General features: G+C 46.8%; 1 protein-coding gene across 1 annotated transcript; it reads right to left on the reverse strand.

Annotated features, from left to right (window-relative positions):
* Nucleotides 1-5,666: 5,666 nt before the first annotated feature.
* Nucleotides 5,667-20,165, reverse strand: timm9 (translocase of inner mitochondrial membrane 9 homolog). The gene is made up of 4 exons (XM_075448372.1): nucleotides 19,986-20,165; nucleotides 19,562-19,606; nucleotides 11,116-11,211; nucleotides 5,667-6,134 (listed from the first exon to the last, which is right to left on the reverse strand). Exons 2-4 carry the CDS (start codon nucleotides 19,598-19,600, stop codon nucleotides 6,000-6,002), a joined length of 270 nt encoding a protein of 89 aa, XP_075304487.1. The 5' UTR covers nucleotides 19,601-19,606; nucleotides 19,986-20,165; the 3' UTR covers nucleotides 5,667-5,999.
* Between the last annotated feature and the right edge of the window lie 330 nt (nucleotides 20,166-20,495).

Genomic DNA, 20,495 nt, shown 5'->3' on the forward strand with positions numbered 1-20,495 from the left:
TTCCCAGACCACCATCTCATCGAGATTGTGGACGCGTCAGCCAGGCTACATATAATCTGTTTCTGCTCGTTATGGCCTCCAGTATCCCATCATTTATCCATGGTTCCGTTCTCTGTTTCACTCTTACTTCTCTAAAAGGTGCGATCTTGTCTATGCATTGAAAAATAATAATTTCAAAAAAATGCCAAGCTTGATCAACATCATTACATTGCATCACAGATGTCCAGTTTACTTCATTTAAACAGTTTGTAAGTGCCTCTTTGCTATACCCCTTCGTAGATCTAATTTTCATGGTATTGTGAGCATTAAACACTGTTTTCGTTACTTTCCTAGTGCAGAAAATCATAGAATGGTCACTTAAACCGTAGTGAATTACCCCACTATTTACAATTCTTGATTTCTCAGAAACTAAAACAAGATCAATCGTGGTTTAAGTAGAAATGCAAACACGTGTCGGTTCTTCAATCAGCTGATGTAGGCTGTGGCTACTGCAAAAGTTCTTCAGAGCTTTAGACATTGAAAGTTCGTCTCTGACAACATCCGTATTAAAATCTCCCAACATGATTACTTCCGAATTTATGAAGTCCAAGCATTTCGAACATACATTGTCCAACAGGTCATAAAAATTTGTCTGGTCCAGAGGCCGGTAACAAACGCCCACTAATATTGGCTTGCTCTTAGGCAGCAAAATGTTTACCCACAAAGCTTCAATCTGATGGGTAACCCATCAGGGCCTGTGGCTTTTCCACTCTGAAGGTCCATTATCTCACTTCTAATGTGAGAGGTTGTTCTAAGTCCACCCTAATATCAGGCAATTGTAAGAATCCTCCATTTCGAGAGAAAAGTGTGCAATTGGTGTTTGCCTAGTTTGGACCCTCTGTGTTTTCTTTTATCCCCACAATCTCCTTAATGGAACCAAGACGGCGCCGGTGTGGTTAGCTGCCGTCGTACCTATTCCAACTTTTTGCTTGTTTTCAATAGTTTTTCTTTCTATATTTAACCTGCAAGTCACACCAGTTCTTTGTTGTTTCACATGCGACAAGCAGACACTTCTAGACTTAGGAATACAGTACCTCAACTCTATTTCAGAGGTTTTCACCAGATCTGACCTGGCCAGAGGACGTACTATGGGGGGGGACAACAATAACAACAATAACAACAACAATAATGGGACTGGATAGTGTAGTGGTAAGATTGCCGCTTTCATTAGGATTCAACCCCCCCCCCCTATTTATCTTATGGTTAATTTCAATTCAATTCATTTTTATTTATATAGCGCCAAATACAACAAATGTCATCTCAAGGCACTTAGATAATAAACTCCAATTCAAGCCAATTGGAATTCAATTCATTGTAATCATAATTATTCATAAAATAATCCAATTCGTTCATATAGAGCCAATTCAAAAACAATTTCCTAGCTAAGGAAACCAACAGATTGCACTGAAACTTTTTCTTTTTCGGTCCAATCTCCTGTCCTGAGCGTGCCTGAGGCGACTGTGGAGAGAAACAACTCCCTTTTAACAGGAAGAAACCTCTGGCAGAACCAGAACCAGGAAGGGTGGCCATCTGCCTCCACCAGCTGGGGTTTGAGAAGACAGAAAGGAGGGGGGGGGGGGGGGGGTCAAAGGATACCTGTTGGAACAGGGAAACACGAGTTAATGACCACAATAATGTCACACATACATAAAGACAGTAAAGTGAGGAAAGGTGTGACAGATGAGGCCCCCCAGCAGTCTGGGCCTATAGCAGCTTAACTATGGGATGTTTCAGGATCACCTGAGCCATCCCTAACTATAAGCTTTATCAAAAAGGAAAGTTTTAAGCCTGGTCTTAAAAGTGGAAAGGGTGTCTGCTTCCCGGACATTTACTGGCAGCTTATTCCACAATAGAGGGGCCTGATAACTGAAGGCTCTGCCTCCCATTCTACTTTTAGAAACTCTGGGAACCTCAAGTAAACCTGCAGTTTGGGAACGAAGTGCTCTGTTAGGAAAATATCTTACAATGAGATCTTTAAGATATGATGGAGCTCGGTCATTAAGAGCTTTATATGTAAGGAGAAGAATCTTAAATTCTATTCTGAATTTAACAGGGAGCCAATGAAGAGAAGCTAAAACTGGAGAAATATGATCTCTCCTGTTAGTTCTCATCAAAACTCTGGCTGCAGCATTTTGGATCAACTGAAGGCTTTTCAGAGAATATGTGGGACAGCCCAATAATAAAGAATTACAGTAGTCCAATCTTGAAGTAACAGATGCATGAATTAGTTTTTCTGCATCACTCTGAGACAAGATGTTCCTGATTTTAACAATATTACGAAGGTGAAAGAAGGCAGTCCTAGAAACCTGTTTTATATGCGAGTCAAATGATAAGTTCTGGTCAAAAATAACTCCAAGGTTCCTCACTGTAGAACTAGAAGCCAAGGAAATACCATCTAGAGTAACTATATAGCTAGACAATTTCTCCCTGAAACGCTCAGGTCCAAAGATAACGACTTCAGTTTTGTCTGAATTTAGAAGCAGACAGTTCTGAGTCATCCAGGTCTTTATGTCTTTAAGACATGCTTGTAGTCTGACCAACCTATTGGGTTCATCTAGTTTTATAGATAAGTACAACTGGGTATCATCAGCATAGCAATGGAAATTTATGCCATGCTGTCTAATAATGTTACCTAATGGAAGCATGTATAAAGTGAAAAGAATCGGTCCAAGCACAGAACCCTGGGGAACTCCATGACTTACTCTGGTGTGTGAGGAAGATTCTTCATTTACAAGAACAAACTGAAATCTATCAGATAAATATGACTTAAACCAGCCTAATGCAGTTCCTTTAATCCCAATAACATGTTCAAGTCTGTGTAATAAGATACTGTGATCGACGATATCAAATGCAGCACTGAGATCCAACAGGACAAGCACAGACACAAGTCCGCTATCAGAGGCTAAGAGGAGATCATTGGTAACTTTCAGCAGTGCAGTTTCTGTGCTATGATGCACTCTGAATCCTGACTGAAACTCTTCAAACAGATTATTTCTGTGTAAGTGATCACAAAGCTGAGCTACAACTATTTTTTCAAGAACTTTAGACATAAAAGGGAGATTGGATATAGGTCTATAATGAGCCAACACTTCTGAATCAAGAGTAGGTTTTTTTAAGTAAAGGTTTAATTACAGCACCCTTAAAAGTCTGAGGTACATATCCTGTCAACAAAGACAGATTGATCAAATCCAATATGGAAGTGTCAATTAATGGGAAAACCTCCTTGAACAGTCTGGTTGGGATTGGGTCTAAAACACAAGTTGATGGTTTAGAAGAGACTATTGCTGTTGTTAGTTCAGAGAGATCAACTGGGCAGAAGCCGTCTAAATACAAATCAGGTTCTGAAGATACTTCTAAAGCTGTTGTACTTGATGATACATCACTGATAATAGTGGGAAGGACTCCATCAATCTTCTCTCTGATAGAAACAATTTTATTAATAAAGAAGCTCATGAAATCATCACTGCTGAGAGTTAAAGGAATAACTGGCTCAGCAGAGCTCGGACTCTTGGTCAGACTGGCTACAGTGCTGAAGAGAAACCTGGGATTATTCTTATTCTCTTCTATCAATGATGAATAATAAGCAGTTCTAGCTTTACGAAGGGCTTTCTTATACATTGTTAAACTATCTTTCCAGACTAACTGAGACTCTTCTAAATTAGAGGAACGCCACTGTCTCTCCAGCTTTCTTGCAGTCTGCTTTAAAGCACGCAGCTGTGAATTATACCAAGGAGCCAGCCTCTTCTGACTGATTACCTTCCTTTTCAGAGGGGCAACATTGTTTAGTGCTGTATGCATTGAAACTATAGTGCTGTCAACAAGAGAGTCAAGTGTTGCTGCAGCCAGAGTTCTCATCAGAACTCTGGCTGCAGCATTTTGGATCAGCTGGAGGCTTTTCAGAGAATATGTGGGACAGCCCAATAATAAAGAATTACAGTAGTCCAATCTTGAAGTAACAGATGCATGGAGCAGTTTTTCTGCATCACTCTGAGACGAGATGTTCCTGATTTTAACAATATTACGAAGATGAAAGAAGGTGGTCCTAGAAATCTGTTTTATATGCGAGTCAAATGATAAATTCTGGTCAAAAATAACTCCAAGGTTCCTCACTGTAGAACTAGAAGCCAAGGAAATAACATCTAGAGTAACTATATAACTGGACAATTTCTCCCTGAAGCGCTCAGGTCCAAAGATAACGACTTCAGTTTGTCTGAATTTAGCAGCAGACAGTTCTGAGTCATCCAGGTCTTTATGTCTTTAAGACATGCTTGTAGTCTGACCAACCTATTGGGTTCATCTGGTTTTATAGATAAGTACAACTGGGTATCATCAGCATAGCAATGGAAATTTATGCCATGCTGTCTAATAATGTTACCTAATGGAAGCATGTATAAAGTGAAAAGAATCGGTCCAAGCACAGAACCCTGGGGAACTCCATGACTTACTCTGGTGTGTGAGGAAGATTCTTCATTTACAATCAAACTGAAATCTATCAGATAAATGACAACTGATGTTTCAAGTCACAGCCAAGTCATCACGAGCTCTTCATCAAATACAGTTTTTTTAAAATAAATATTGAAATATTAAGTTTATTTCCATTTATTCAAGCAGATTATTTCACCAATTAAGATATAAAAAGCTGATGTTTTGTTACTAATTTAATGGGCAACAATTTATACAAATTATGCCTAAAAGACTTCAGATTTGTACAAATAAGCAATCAAAAGATATATTTTTGATCAGGATTACTAGTAGCATTGCTGGCATTGGCTTTGAGGTTGGTTACACTCTTGATCTTCACACAGAGCCAAACAACCATTAGCACTCTGCCTGCAGCAATTTAAATCACATATGATCCTAGCATGCATGTCTTTGGAGTACTGTCAGCAGTGACCGTGTTAACCATCAAGTTACAAGTGGTAAGCTAACAGCTGGACATTTCTTATTAGTCGAATAAAATCATTCCGCCTGTTAACTGCTGCCAAGCCAGCTCCATGCTAATCTTGGATTCACTGACTGTCTGGTAATCAGTATTAAACCACCACGTAGATCTTATTAGCAGCAGTACGAGGGAAACTTTTAGAGGGACGAATGACTTTAGGATTGGGTTCTTATGTCCTTGCTGTATCTTTTGCAGACTGCATACTTGTTGGTTAAAACTTATGTAGCATGTTTCTGTGTACTGGCTGGAACGGAGTCTGTGCAACTTCAAAATCAACGTGTGCTTTGTGGGCTCAACAGATTGCTGTGTTCACCAATGCTGAAGTCCCTCATTAAGCTAGCATTAGCTTGCAAACTTTGATAATGTGACTGGCTTACCGTTACCTGCACAACAAATTTGACCTGATGGTCTCTTTAAAGGTGTGAAAATATAGTTTCCAAATATAGAAGTACTTTTTCATGAGGAATTATCAAAGATACATTCTCATTTGCTTCATTGTGCTGGTTATTGCTGAGATGTTTTACTGTGCTTTTTATCATCAGTTTTATTACTCTGAATTCAGAATTTGAATGTTAAACTGCAAATATATGTAATGTGCAATATTTCCCACAGACATTATCTCCTACCTAGTAAAATGAATACCTGCAAGTCAAGACACCATAAAATGGACAAAAATGCAAAATAATTGTCTGGTGATGTTTTTTATTATTTTCAGACAAAGAAAATATAGGATCAAGTGTTTATTAAAAATAAAAACAATTCCTCAACGAAACACTTAAGAAATACCCACATTAAAGGATACTTTACAGATTTGGATTCAGATCTTTTCTGCCCCGCTGAGCTTCAGAAACTGAAGAAAAGCAAATAAAGGGGCCTTCGTGCAAGAAGGCAGCATCTTTTGGTACCTTCAACCCCACCATGATCAGCTACTGCTTTAGTCTTTCTGCAGGTGATCATGCATTTTCTAGACCAGGAGCAGTCTGGCTCTGCTTACTTGATCAGACTGGTTGAGACCAATTTAGCGAGGTTGTCCCAGTAGTCCAGCTTTGGCAGCCAGAGCCTCGTTCTGCTGAATGTGATACTCCTGGAAACGCATCGAGATCCGCTGAGTCATCTTCAGATACTTCTGTAGGCAGGACTCAGAGCAGCTGGACTGGAACCACAGAAGCATTAAGATTAACAACAAAAAATCATTTCACTGAGCCAACAACAGCTCCTCACTTTCTATTTCAGTGGGCTCATTGGTGGAGCCATTTTACTGACCCTGAGCTCAGTAAAAACTAACAACCCGTACCAAAATAAATAAATAAATAAATAAATCACAGAAGGGTGGAATCATGGACGCTCCTCCTCACTCTTATGGTCAATTTAAAAATCACCAGATAACCTAACAAGCATGTTTTTGGTGGTGGGAAGAAGCCAGAGTGGCTGGAGAGAACTCCACACAAAAAGGCCTCAGCCGGGATTTGAACCAGGAACCTTGTTGCTGCGAGGAGAGAGAGAGTTAACCACCACACCGCCGTGCATTTGAGTTCTTTCAGCTTTTTTTATGCTAAGAAAATAAGCAACATACAGATATGACACTAAACTTTAATAGTTGAACATTTAGTTTTTGTGAAACATACCTAGAAAAATTCAAATAAAACTGCTTGATGCGTACAGGAATAATGGATGAGTCACAGAAATCTTAGTTTCAGCTCCTCTGTCTTTCCTGCACTTTGAACTCTTTGAGGACTTCATTCATGAAAAACGTTCTTCATCACTCGGGTTCCAGCTTTCTTGTACAGCAGTACAGACCAGGGGCCTCATGTACAAAGACTTGCGTGGATTTCCTACTGAAACATGGCGTACGCTCAAACCCAAATGACCTCCAACGTCGGATGTACGAATCTGTGTGCACGCATCAATCCAAGCACATTTAGTTTGTACATCCCAATCAACGTGGAATTGAGCGCACATGTCGGAGCACCCGACTCCTCCCTGTCCACGCCCCTACTTAAATATGCAAATCATATTTAAATGAGACCTGCACCTGCGATTCCCCTCTGTGTACAATCAGAAAATAAAGAAAAAAGAATGAATAAGATGGGGAAAAAAGAACTTCACGAAAAGCGAGATGTCGGTGCTACTTTCTGAAGTGGAGGCCCGAAAAAAATGTGTTCTTTGACACGCTGTCCTCCGGCGTAAGCAGCAAACGCAAGAGGAGTGGGTGGGATAATGAGAGTGGGTTAATGCTGTGGGGTCAGAGAAGCGCACACAAGCAGAGGTGAAGAAGAAGTGGTCCCACATTAAGGTGTTACTCAAGCAGATGTTTCTAAACCAAAAAATATGCATCAGACTTGTTGTGAAGCGGAGACTGGCTGCCCACCGCTGCAGTGTGACCAAAACAGGCGGGTGGGGGGGGTGACCGACTCTGTTTGAACAGAGAGTCGGGGCAACTATGGGTGACACTGCTCTCTCTGGGGTGGTGGGAGGACATGTGGGTGACTCCGATTACCCCCAAACTAAATACCCATGTTTTTGTGTAACTCACAACAACGTGTTCATACAGTAACGTGCAGAAGTGTGCTGGGGAAAAGTCGAGGCTGATTAAGACATTTCACACTTTACGCACGGGGTTATTAACATTTGCCCACAGAGACCATCAGGGGCTTGTTAGAAAGATCTTAAGCTGAAGTTTAACCAGCAAAAAACAGCAAGAAACTAAATTTAACCACCGACTGTGATGCTGTGAAGACGGGATAGAAACTGGGGGCGCACATGCTCAATGCACGTCACGGGGAATAATATTAGGACAAATACAAGAATAACGTTACTCACCAAGAAGCCAACCATCACGCACTGTGCCACCCTGTAGTCTGTTCCCAACGATGCTGTTACTCAGAATGTATGAATCGTGTGTTGAACCACGGCACCTCGCCACAATGTTGGTTAATTGCATTTATGCATCACATATGATCTGTACATCGATCGAATGAAAATGTTTCCTGTTAACATACAAATTCATCATGTGATGGCGCGTTTATTTTATGCAGACGATAGCTCCGATTACAAAACCGACTCTCACTTCAAATTAAGCTGTAATGTTGGCCTGTTGGGAATTTGATATACGTGGCTGAGATGCGGATAATTCTGGCATGGCTCGGCTCAGGGTAGACTGGCACAGTCCCAATCGGTTGGCCAGCTCCCTCTGGAATGCCCCGGTTGCTATAGGAACCCCAGTGTGCACATCACCTGTGGGCACAGGCAGCGCATGGCTCCTCGCTGTGTTGCGCTCCAACGCCGGCCGAAGCTCTGCGCACAGTTCCAGGAGGATTTCCCTCAAAACGGCTAATGAGTCGCCATCATGTCCCAGCAAATCCTCTCTGTCTCTGAACACACGCTCTCTTGCACCATTTGCAAAGTCATCTAATACTGCTAAAGCAGCCATTGTTTTAATGGTATGCATTGCACCACTTTGCGCATGCTTTTATGTCCACTCGTGTAATTGCAGACACATGGGTGCGTTCATTGTTTATCAGTATTAATTGTTCATGTGTCTCAGATGTGCACATCAGTCTGAGGACTAATTGTTTTCACATTTATTTATTATAACAGTTTCCCAACATCACCTTAGGTGTCGCCAAAAAATCAACAGCTGTAGAAAAGTGCGTACGCCAGCCCTGAAGTTGGCGTGAGGCACCGCACATTTCCACGGTCTTTTCACTCTTGATACATCTGATCGTTGACGTGAAAAGGTGCGTACGCCACTATTTTGTGCGTACGCACCCTTTGTACATGAGGCCCCAGCTCTGCAGGGTGGAGCCTTATCATGGGCATATATATTCAATATTATAAATAAAATAAATAATATTTAGAATATTTTATATTTATGAAATAAATCATTTTCTAAATTAATATAAATGTGATATTGTATTGCATAAGCCTTTTAAAAGGTGAAGTGTTTGTAGTAACACCTCATCTATGCTGAGGCATTACAGAGCCCAACAACAGTGAACCAAGTCTCCTGTATTTCTCTTTTAATCTGGAGAGAAGAGCACTGTGGGTGAGGCCTTGGTTCAGATGGTGATGGAGGACTCACAGCCCTTCACTATTGTGGAGGATAGAGGGTTCAAAAAGCCTGTTAAAGCTTTGAACCTTAACTATGTTCTACCCACAAGGCAGGCACATGAAGCATTTCCCCCATCTTCCAATATTTACCAAGAATCTTCTCTCTTTCAGGCTTTGAAAGCTACAGTGGACGATAGATACGAGAAGTACGAGGAGAAGAATCCGAAATGAAACCGCAGGTGCAACAGTGGAGGTCAAAACATACCCTGCACAACCAAATGTCAAGAGATCAGAGGACCCGCTACAATACTGGGAAGAATAAAGCAATGTACTCCTCTGCGTACCCCAGCTTCCTCTGCGTACCCCAGCTTCCTCTGCGTACCCCAGCTTCCTCTGCGTACCCCAGCCTCCTCTGCGTACCCCAGCTTCCTCTGTACCCCAGCTTCCTCTGCGTACCCCAGCCTCCTCTGCGTACCCCAGCCTCCTCTGCGTACCCCAGCTTCCTCTGCGTACCCCAGCCTCCTCTCTGTACCCCAGCTTCCTCTTTTATCCACAGTGCCCCTCATTGAGGCTCCATAATGTTTGGGAAAATTGGCTTTCCAGAGATTTGTGCTTGCTCAGGTGTATTTCATTGCTTCATCAGTGCAGACATAAGATACCTCTGCTGAGTCTGTAGTTGCTCAATATGAGGAGAGAAACTTTTATTAGGCTGAAAAACCAGAATAAAACCATCAGAAACATGGGTCAAAACTTAGGATTACCAAAATGAACTGTCTGGAATAAAATTAGGAAGAAAGAATGCACTGGTAAACTCTGATCTCAAAGGAGCTGGTAGGCCAAAGAAGACAGAGGAATCCTCACTGTGGTAAAGAAAACTCCTCAAAGGCCCGTCCAACAGATCAGAACCATTTTCAGGAGGCAGGTGTGTCTGTCAGAGACGACTATCCACAGAAGAACTTCAACAGAAACACAGAGGCTACACTGCTACATGCTAACCGCTAGTTAGCCACAGAAACAGGATGGACAGACATTTGCCAAAAAGTCCTTAAAGGAGCTGCAGAGTTCTGGAAAAAGGTGTTCTGGACAGACCGGACCAAGAACCTGAGAGATGGCAGGAAGAAAGTGGTTGAGACCAACAGGAAGAGCCCAAGATCCAAAGCAGAGCAGCTCCTCTGTTCAACACGGTGCTGGGGGTGTGATGGAGTGGGCATGTATGGCTGCCACAGGTACTGGCACACTTATCTTCACTGATGATGGAGCTGCTGATGGAGCTGCTGATGGAGCTGCTGATGGAGCTGATGATGGAGCTGCTGATGGAGCTACTGATGGAGCTGCTGATGGAGCTGCTGATGGAGCAGCTGATGGAGCAGCTGATGGAGCTGCTGATGGAGCAGCTGATGGAGCTGCTGATGGAGCTGCACAATGAATTCTGAGCTGGATACAAACATCTGATCCCAAACATCCTGCTGAGGCAGCACCAGAGGGTCTCAAAGCCATAAAAATGCAAAATTCTGAATGGCCGAGCCAGTCAGCTGATTTAAATCCAGCTGAGCATGCCTTCTATATGGTGAAGAAGAGACTTAAAGGAACAATCCCCCTGAACAAGCAGGAGGTGAAGGTGGCTGCAGTAGAGGCTCGGGGAGCATCACCCGGTGATGTCATCAGCCGCCCACTTCAAGCAGTCATTTTGTGGAAGGGATATGCAACAAAGTACTGATAATGACTGCTTTAATGTAGCTACCAATAGCAGCTTTATTCAAGTCCGAACTGTTTTAGAATTTCAGTGGGGGGGGGCTCAGAAAAGATGGGACTATGTCCCAAAAGTTATGGAGGGCTCTGTATTTGTTTTTTTAAATGTGAATTATAAAGGATTTCATCATTTTGTCCACTACTTCCGCTGTGGAAAAATATTTTTTGTTAGTACTTGTATTTTGTTAGTTTTGTGTTTAGCTATTTGATAAAAAAATAAAAATCTCCAAATAAAAAAACTGAATGAACATCCAACAGGGGTTGTATCCAGATGTTCCAGCAGAGCCACAAAGAGCTGGGTCCAACGTGGAAAACAGAAAAAAAGGGTTTCTTACCTCTTCGGGCTTCACGTCCCTTGTAGTAAAATCTTTAACGCAGTCCATGAAACAGTTCTCTGTGACCTTGTTGTACGTTCCCAGAAACTCCTTAAACTGAGAGAAGACAGAAAACATCCACCTGTTAGAAACAACCTGCAGCTGGGTTTCTCTGTTTTCTCCACAGATGATCAGCAGCATCTCTGCATACGGGTTCAAAGAGCAAACACAGGAATGGAAGCAGTTAGCAGCATTTGTGACAAAGGAATTTGAAATAAACTTTTCCTTATTTTATGATTGATTTTCTTTCAGATAAAATTGGAGGTTTTTGTCACTTTTTTTTTGTCTTGAATCACAAGACTCTTTAGCTGTGGAATATGACATTCTGTGGTCTGTTAGCTTCATGTGAAATGCTTTTCATATGCAGGGGCAGTTGGAAACAATGGAGATGCTCTGTAGATGGATGGATGTGTGCTGAGGGATGCACAGCTGGCTCTGTAGATGGATGGATGTGTGCTGAGGGATCCACAGCTGGCTCTGTAGATGGATGGATGGATGCTGAGGGATCCACAGCTGGCTCTGTAGATGGATGGATGTGTGCTGAGGGATCCACAGCTGGCTCTGTAGATGGATGGATGTGTGCTGAGGGATCCACAGCTGGCTCTGTAGATGGATGGATGTGTGCTGAGGGATCCACAGCTGGCTCTGTAGATGGATGGATGTGTGCTGAGGGATCCACAGCTGGCTCTGTAGATGGATGGATGTGTGCTGAGGGATCCACAGCTGGCTCTGTAGATGGATGGATGCTGAGGGATCCACAGCTGGCTCTGTAGATGGATGGATGTGTGCTGAGGGATCCACAGCTGGCTCTGTAGATGGATGGATGGATGCTGAGGGATCCACAGCTGGCTCTGTAGATGGATGGATGGATCCTGAGGGATCCACAGCTGGCTCTGTAGATGGATGGATGGATGCTGAGGGATCCACAGCTGGCTCTGTAGATGGATGGATGTGTGCTGAGGGATCCACAGCTGGCTCTGTAGATGGATGGATGGATGCTGAGGGATCCACAGCTGGCTCTGTAGATGGATGGATGGATGCTGAGGGATCCACAGCTGGCTCTGTAGATGGATGGATGTGTGCTGAGGGATCCACAGCTGGCTCTGTAGATGGATGGATGTGTGCTGAGGGATGCACAGCTGGCTCTGTAGATGGATGGATGGATGCTGAGGGGTCCACAGCTGGCTCTGTAGATGGATGGATGTGTGCTGAGGGATCCACAGCTGGCTCTGTAGATGGATGGATGCTGAGGGATCCACAGCTGGCTCTGTAGATGGATGGATGCTGAGGGATCCACAGCTGGCTCTGTAGATGGATGGATGCTGAGGGATCCACAGCTGGCTCTGTAGATGGATGGATGCTGAGGGATCCACAGCTGGCTCTGTAGATGGATGGATGTGTGCTGAGGGATCCACAGCTGGCTCTGTAGATGGATGGATGGATGCTGAGGGGTCCACAGCTGGCTCTGTAGATGGATGGATGTGTGCTGAGGGATCCACAGCTGGCTCTGTAGATGGATGGATGCTGAGGGATCCACAGCTGGCTCTGTAGATGGATGGATGTGTGCTGAGGGATCCACAGCTGGCTCTGTAGATGGATGGATGTGTGCTGAGGGATCCACAGCTGGCTCTGTAGATGGATGTGTGCTGAGGGATCCACAGCTGGCTCTGTAGATGGATGGATGGATGCTGAGGGATGCACAGCTGGCTCTGTAGATGGATGGATGGATGCTGAGGGATCCACAGCTGGCTCTGTAGATGGATGGATGGATGCTGAGGGATCCACAGCTGGCTCTGTAGATGGATGGATGTGTGCTGAGGGATCCACAGCTGGCTCTGTAGATGGATGGATGTGTGCTGAGGGATCCACAGCTGGCTCTGTAGATGGATGGATGGATGCTGAGGGATCCACAGCTGGCTCTGTAGATGGATGGATGGATGCTGAGGGATCCACAGCTGGCTCTGTAGATGGATGGATGGATGCTGAGGGATCCACAGCTGGCTCTGTAGATGGATGGATGTGTGCTGAGGGATCCACAGCTGGCTCTGTAGATGGATGGATGCTGAGGGATCCACAGCTGGCTCTGTAGATGGATGGATGGATGCTGAGGGATCCACAGCTGGCTCTGTAAATGGATGGATGCTGAGGGATCCACAGCTGGCTCTGTAGATGGATGGATGTGTGCTGAGGGATCCACAGCTGGCTCTGTAGATGGATGGATGGATGCTGAGGGATCCACAGCTGGCTCTGTAGATGGATGGATGGATCCTGAGGGATCCACAGCTGGCTCTGTAGATGGATGGATGGATGCTGAGGGATCCACAGCTGGCTCTGTAGATGGATGGATGTGTGCTGAGGGATCCACAGCTGGCTCTGTAGATGGATGGATGGATGCTGAGGGATCCACAGCTGGCTCTGTAGATGGATGGATGGATGCTGAGGGATCCACAGCTGGCTCTGTAGATGGATGGATGTGTGCTGAGGGATCCACAGCTGGCTCTGTAGATGGATGGATGTGTGCTGAGGGATGCACAGCTGGCTCTGTAGATGGATGGATGGATGCTGAGGGGTCCACAGCTGGCTCTGTAGATGGATGGATGTGTGCTGAGGGATCCACAGCTGGCTCTGTAGATGGATGTGTGCTGAGGGATCCACAGCTGGCTCTGTAGATGGATGGATGTGTGCTGAGGGATCCACAGCTGGCTCTGTAGATGGATGTGTGCTGAGGGATCCACAGCTGGCTCTGTAGATGGATGGATGGATGCTGAGGGATGCACAGCTGGCTCTGTAGATGGATGGATGGATGCTGAGGGATCCACAGCTGGCTCTGTAGATGGATGGATGGATGCTGAGGGATCCACAGCTGGCTCTGTAGATGGATGGATGTGTGCTGAGGGATCCACAGCTGGCTCTGTAGATGGATGGATGTGTGCTGAGGGATCCACAGCTGGCTCTGTAGATGGATGGATGGATGCTGAGGGATCCACAGCTGGCTCTGTAGATGGATGGATGGATGCTGAGGGATCCACAGCTGGCTCTGTAGATGGATGGATGGATGCTGAGGGATCCACAGCTGGCTCTGTAGATGGATGGATGTGTGCTGAGGGATCCACAGCTGGCTCTGTAGATGGATGGATGCTGAGGGATCCACAGCTGGCTCTGTAGATGGATGGATGGATGCTGAGGGATCCACAGCTGGCTCTGTAAATGGATGGATGCTGAGGGATCCACAGCTGGCTCTGTAGATGGATGGATGTGTGCTGAGGGATCCACAGCTGGCTCTGTAGATGGATGGATGGATGCTGAGGGATCCACAGCTGGCTCTGTAGATGGATGGATGGATCCTGAGGGATCCACAGCTGGCTCTGTAGATGGATGGATGGATGCTGAGGGATCCACAGCTGGCTCTGTAGATGGATGGATGTGTGCTGAGGGATCCACAGCTGGCTCTGTAGATGGATGGATGGATGCTGAGGGATCCACAGCTGGCTCTGTAGATGGATGGATGGATGCTGAGGGATCCACAGCTGGCTCTGTAGATGGATGGATGTGTGCTGAGGGATCCACAGCTGGCTCTGTAGATGGATGGATGTGTGCTGAGGGATGCACAGCTGGCTCTGTAGATGGATGGATGGATGCTGAGGGGTCCACAGCTGGCTCTGTAGATGGATGGATGTGTGCTGAGGGATCCACAGCTGGCTCTGTAGATGGATGGATGCTGAGGGATCCACAGCTGGCTCTGTAGATGGATGGATGCTGAGGGATCCACAGCTGGCTCTGTAGATGGATGGATGTGTGCTGAGGGATCCACAGCTGGCTCTGTAGATGGATGGATGCTGAGGGATCCACAGCTGGCTCTGTAGATGGATGGATGTGTGCTGAGGGATCCACAGCTGGCTCTGTAGATGGATGGATGGATGCTGAGGGATCCACAGCTGGCTCTGTAGATGGATGGATGTGTGCTGAGGGATCCACAGCTGGCTCTGTAGATGGATGGATGGATGCTGAGGGATCCACAGCTGGCTCTGTAGATGGATGGATGTGTGCTGAGGGATCCACAGCTGGCTCTGTAGATGGATGGATGGATGCTGAGGGATCCACAGCTGGCTCTGTAGATGGATGGATGGATGCTGAGGGATCCACAGCTGGCTCTGTAGATGGATGGATGTGTGCTGAGGGATCCACAGCTGGCTCTGTAGATGGATGGATGTGTGCTGAGGGATCCACAGCTGGCTCTGTAGATGGATGGATGGATGCTGAGGGATGCACAGCTGGCTCTGTAGATGGATGGATGGATGCTGAGGGATGCACAGCTGGCTCTGTAGATGGATGGATGCTGAGGGATCCACAGCTGGCTCTGTAGATGGATGTGTGCTGAGGGATCCACAGCTGGCTCTGTAGATGGATGGATGGATGCTGAGGGATGCACAGCTGGCTCTGTAGATGGATGGATGCTGAGGGATCCACAGCTGGCTCTGTAGATGGATGGATGCTGAGGGATCCACAGCTGGCTCTGTAGATGGATGGATGTGTGCTGAGGGATCCACAGCTGGCTCTGTAGATGGATGGATGCTGAGGGATCCACAGCTGGCTCTGTAGATGGATGGATGTGTGCTGAGGGATCCACAGCTGGCTCTGTAGATGGATGGATGCTGAGGGATCCACAGCTGGCTCTGTAGATGGATGGATGTGTGCTGAGGGATCCACAGCTAGCTCTGTAGATGGATGGATGTGTGCTGAGGGATCCACAGCTGGCTCTGTAGATGGATGGATGGATGCTGAGGGATCCACAGCTGGCTCTGTAGATGGATGGATGTGTGCTGAGGGATCCACAGCTGGCTCTGTAGATGGATGGATGTGTGCTGAGGGATCCACAGCTGGCTCTGTAGATGGATGGATGGATGCTGAGGGATCCACAGCTGGCTCTGTAGATGGATGGATGGATGCTGAGGGATCCACAGCTGGCTCTGTAGATGGATGGATGGATGCTGAGGGATCCACAGCTGGCTCTGTAGATGGATGGATGTGTGCTGAGGGATCCACAGCTGGCTCTGTAGATGGATGGATGGATGCTGAGGGATCCACAGCTGGCTCTGTAGATGGATGGATGGATGCTGAGGGATCCACAGCTGGCTCTGTAGATGGATGGATGGATGCTGAGGGATCCACAGCTGGCTCTGTAGATGGATGGATGTGTGCTGAGGGATCCACAGCTGGCTCTGTAGATGGATGGATGGATGCTGAGGGATCCACAGCTGGCTCTGTAAATGGATGGATGCTGAGGGATCCACAGCTGGCTCTGTAGATGGATGGTTGTGTGCTGAGGGATGCACAGCTGGCTCTGTAGATGGATGGATGTGTGCTGAGGGATCCACAGCTGGCTCTGTAGATGGATGGATGTGTGCTGAGGGATCCACAGCTGGCTCTGTAGATGGATGGATGTGTGCTGAGGGATCCACAGCTGGCTCTGTAGATGGATGGATGGATGCTGAGGGATGCACAGCTGGCTCTGTAGATGGATGGATGCTGAGGGATCCACAGCTGGCTCTGTAGATGGATGGATGGATGCTGAGGGATCCACAGCTGGCTCTGTAGATGGATGGATGGATGCTGAGGGATCCACAGCTGGCTCTGTAGATGGATGGATGTGTGCTGAGGGATCCACAGCTGGCTCTGTAGATGGATGGATGTGTGCTGAGGGATCCACAGCTGGCTCTGTAGATGGATGGATGGATGCTGAGGGATCCACAGCTGGCTCTGTAGATGGATGTGTGCTGAGGGATCCACAGCTGGCTCTGTAGATGGATGGATGGATGCTGAGGGATCCACAGCTGGCTCTGTAGATGGATGGATGTGTGCTGAGGGATCCACAGCTGGCTCTGTAGATGGATGGATGGATGCTGAGGGATCCACAGCTGGCTCTGTAGATGGATGGATGGATGCTGAGGGATCCACAGCTGGCTCTGTAGATGGATGGATGTGTGCTGAGGGATCCACAGCTGGCTCTGTAGATGGATGGATGGATGCTGAGGGATCCACAGCTGGCTCTGTAGATGGATGGATGGATGCTGAGGGATCCACAGCTGGCTCTGTAGATGGATGGATGGATGCTGAGGGATGCACAGCTGGCTCTGTAGATGGATGGATGCTGAGGGATCCACAGCTGGCTCTGTAGATGGATGTGTGCTGAGGGATCCACAGCTGGCTCTGTAGATGGATGGATGGATGCTGAGGGATCCACAGCTGGCTCTGTAGATGGATGGATGGATGCTGAGGGATCCACAGCTGGCTCTGTAGATGGATGGATGGATGCTGAGGGATCCACAGCTGGCTCTGTAGATGGATGGATGGATGCTGAGGGATCCACAGCTGGCTCTGTAGATGGATGGATGGATGCTGAGGGATCCACAGCTGGCTCTGTAGATGGATGGATGGATGCTGAGGGATCCACAGCTGGCTCTGTAGATGGATGGATGTGTGCTGAGGGATCCACAGCTGGCTCTGTAGATGGATGGATGGATGCTGAGGGATCCACAGCTGGCTCTGTAGATGGATGGATGTGTGCTGAGGGATCCACAGCTGGCTCTGTAAATGGATGGATGTGTGCTGAGGGATCCACAGCTGGCTCTGTAAATGGATGGATGCTGAGGGATCCACAGCTGGCTCTGTAGATGGATGGATGTGTGCTGAGGGATCCACAGCTGGCTCTGTAGATGGATGGATGTGTGCTGAGGGATCCACAGCTGGCTCTGTAGATGGATGGATGGATGCTGAGGGATCCACAGCTGGCTCTGTAGATGGATGGATGGATGCTGAGGGATCCACAGCTGGCTCTGTAGATGGATGGATGTGTGCTGAGGGATCCACAGCTGGCTCTGTAGATGGATGGATGGATGCTGAGGGATCCACAGCTGGCTCTGTAGATGGATGGATGTGTGCTGAGGGATCCACAGCTGGCTCTGTAGATGGATGGATGCTGAGGGATCCACAGCTGGCTCTGTAGATGGATGGATGGATGCTGAGGGATCCACAGCTGGCTCTGTAGATGGATGGATGGATGCTGAGGGATCCACAGCTGGCTCTGTAGATGGATGGATGGATGCTGAGGGATCCACAGCTGGCTCTGTAGATGGATGGATGGATGCTGAGGGATCCACAGCTGGCTCTGTAGATGGATGGATGTGTGCTGAGGGATCCACAGCTGGCTCTGTAGATGGATGGATGGATGCTGAGGGATCCACAGCTGGCTCTGTAGATGGATGGATGTGTGCTGAGGGATGCACAGCTGGCTCTGTAGATGGATGGATGTGTGCTGAGGGATGCACAGCTGGCTCTGTAGATGGATGGATGTGTGCTGAGGGATGCACAGCTGGCTCTGTAGATGGATGTGTGCTGAGGGATCCACAGCTGGCTCTGTAGATGGATGGATGTGTGCTGAGGGATCCACAGCTGGCTCTGTAGATGGATGGATGCTGAGGGATCCACAGCTGGCTCTGTAGATGGATGGATGGATGCTGAGGGATCCACAGCTGGCTCTGTAGATGGATGGATGCTGAGGGATCCACAGCTGGCTCTGTAGATGGATGGATGCTGAGGGATCCACAGCTGGCTCTGTAGATGGATGGATGGATGCTGAGGGATCCACAGCTGGCTCTGTAGATGGATGGATGTGTGCTGAGGGATCCACAGCTGGCTCTGTAGATGGATGGATGTGTGCTGAGGGATCCACAGCTGGCTCTGTAGATGGATGGATGGATGCTGAGGGATGCACAGCTGGCTCTGTAGATGGATGGATGGATGCTGAGGGATGCACAGCTGGCTCTGTAGATGGATGGATGTGTGCTGAGGGATCCACAGCTGGCTCTGTAGATGGATGGATGGATGCTGAGGGATGCACAGCTGGCTCTGTAGATGGATGGATGCTGAGGGATCCACAGCTGGCTCTGTAGATGGATGGATGTGTGCTGAGGGATGCACAGCTGGCTCTGTAGATGGATGGATGGATGCTGAGGGATGCACAGCTGGCTCTGTAGATGGATGCCCAGTCCCTATCTGACATACATGAATCTGGAGCTGAACATTCCTCCCAACTACAGGTCTTGTGTGATTTGGTAGAACTTCATGCTGAGAGCTACAAACTGCTGCAGCTGGAAAAGAGCTGTTCCAAAAATAATGAGCTGCAGCGTCAGAGGCAGACCTGCTGTCAGAATGATTTTCAGTATTAAAGGAAACTTTATTTCTCTCGTTTTGCAGAAAGGGAAACATGGAGGAAGGAACCATGTCATACCATATTCCTGACATGGTTCATTTCCTTTCATTGGTCATAACAGGAACCGTTTTCATGTATTAACGCTGGAGGACAGTAAAGTAGAACCACTGATGGTACACTCTGGGTTAAACTACTCACCTGTTTGATCTGGTCGGATTCGGTAACCTGGACCGCCATGGTTCACTGCGGAGAAAGCAGACAGTGAGTCAGCCTGAACTCACAGCAGACATCCTTTAAACACCTTCACATTCACTTCTTTCCTCGCAGCCAGTGGACAAAGAGATGGTTTCCGAACTATCCTCAGACTGTCAGCGTCCCCCTGTATGTGCTCATCCATACGGTCCGACCATTTCTGGATAAATGAATGGATGTGAACAAATACAGTGTTTTCAGTTGGAACCTGCAGACTAGCTGTTAGCATAGCCACCCTGCAGGAGCACCGCTTAGCTTTCTGTTTCCACCCGGCGGCGGGGATATGCTCGGGTTTCTCTTGTAACTTTCCTTCGTGGTGAAGCAAAAGAATAATCGTGTTAAACTCTAAACAGCGGCGTTTCAGCGTTACCTGAGTAAATGAGTTCGTTCTTGAAGGCGTGCTGCTGCTCGTGTGTGACTCAGGATCTGAAGGGTACAATGAGACGCAGACCCGCAGATTCTTTACGACCTTTAAAAAGCGTTCACTGACGGCCAAACACGTTCCGCATGAAGCTCCTTTTTAGTGTTCTGTTGGACTCTGTAGGGATTATTGTACACAGCTGGCTGAAACAAACACAAAAAGGCTCAAATTTAAAAGCAAAACGAGACGAAAGTGCCGCACAGAGCAACAGAAGTCACGTGACTTTATGCTTTTTTTTTAAATACAACTTTATTTTGCTTTACAAGATACAAAAACAGTGCAAAAACATGACAAGTATCATTAATAATAAATGAAGAACAAATAAGCATACCAAAATAAATACATACATAAGTAGTTTAAATAATAAATGGAGAGAGAGAGAGAGAGAGAGAGAGAGAGAGAGAGAGAGAGAGAGAGAGAGAGAGAGAGAGAGAGAGAATATACCAGGGGACATGAACA

Source organism: Odontesthes bonariensis, chromosome 17 (genome assembly GCF_027942865.1).
Source record: "Odontesthes bonariensis isolate fOdoBon6 chromosome 17, fOdoBon6.hap1, whole genome shotgun sequence".
Lineage (NCBI taxonomy): Eukaryota > Metazoa > Chordata > Actinopteri > Atheriniformes > Atherinopsidae > Odontesthes > Odontesthes bonariensis.

Coding starts and splice junctions, on each gene's coding strand:
- timm9 (XM_075448372.1), bottom strand. CDS start 19,600: ATGGCGGTCCAGGTTACCGAATCCGACCAGATCAAACAG. Junction 11,212..19,561: donor AATCCGACCAGATCAAACAG/GTGAGTAGTTTA, acceptor GTCTTCTCTCAG/TTTAAGGAGTTTCTGGGAAC. Junction 6,135..11,115: donor GGGACGTGAAGCCCGAAGAG/GTAAGAAACCCT, acceptor CTGTGGTTCCAG/TCCAGCTGCTCTGAGTCCTG.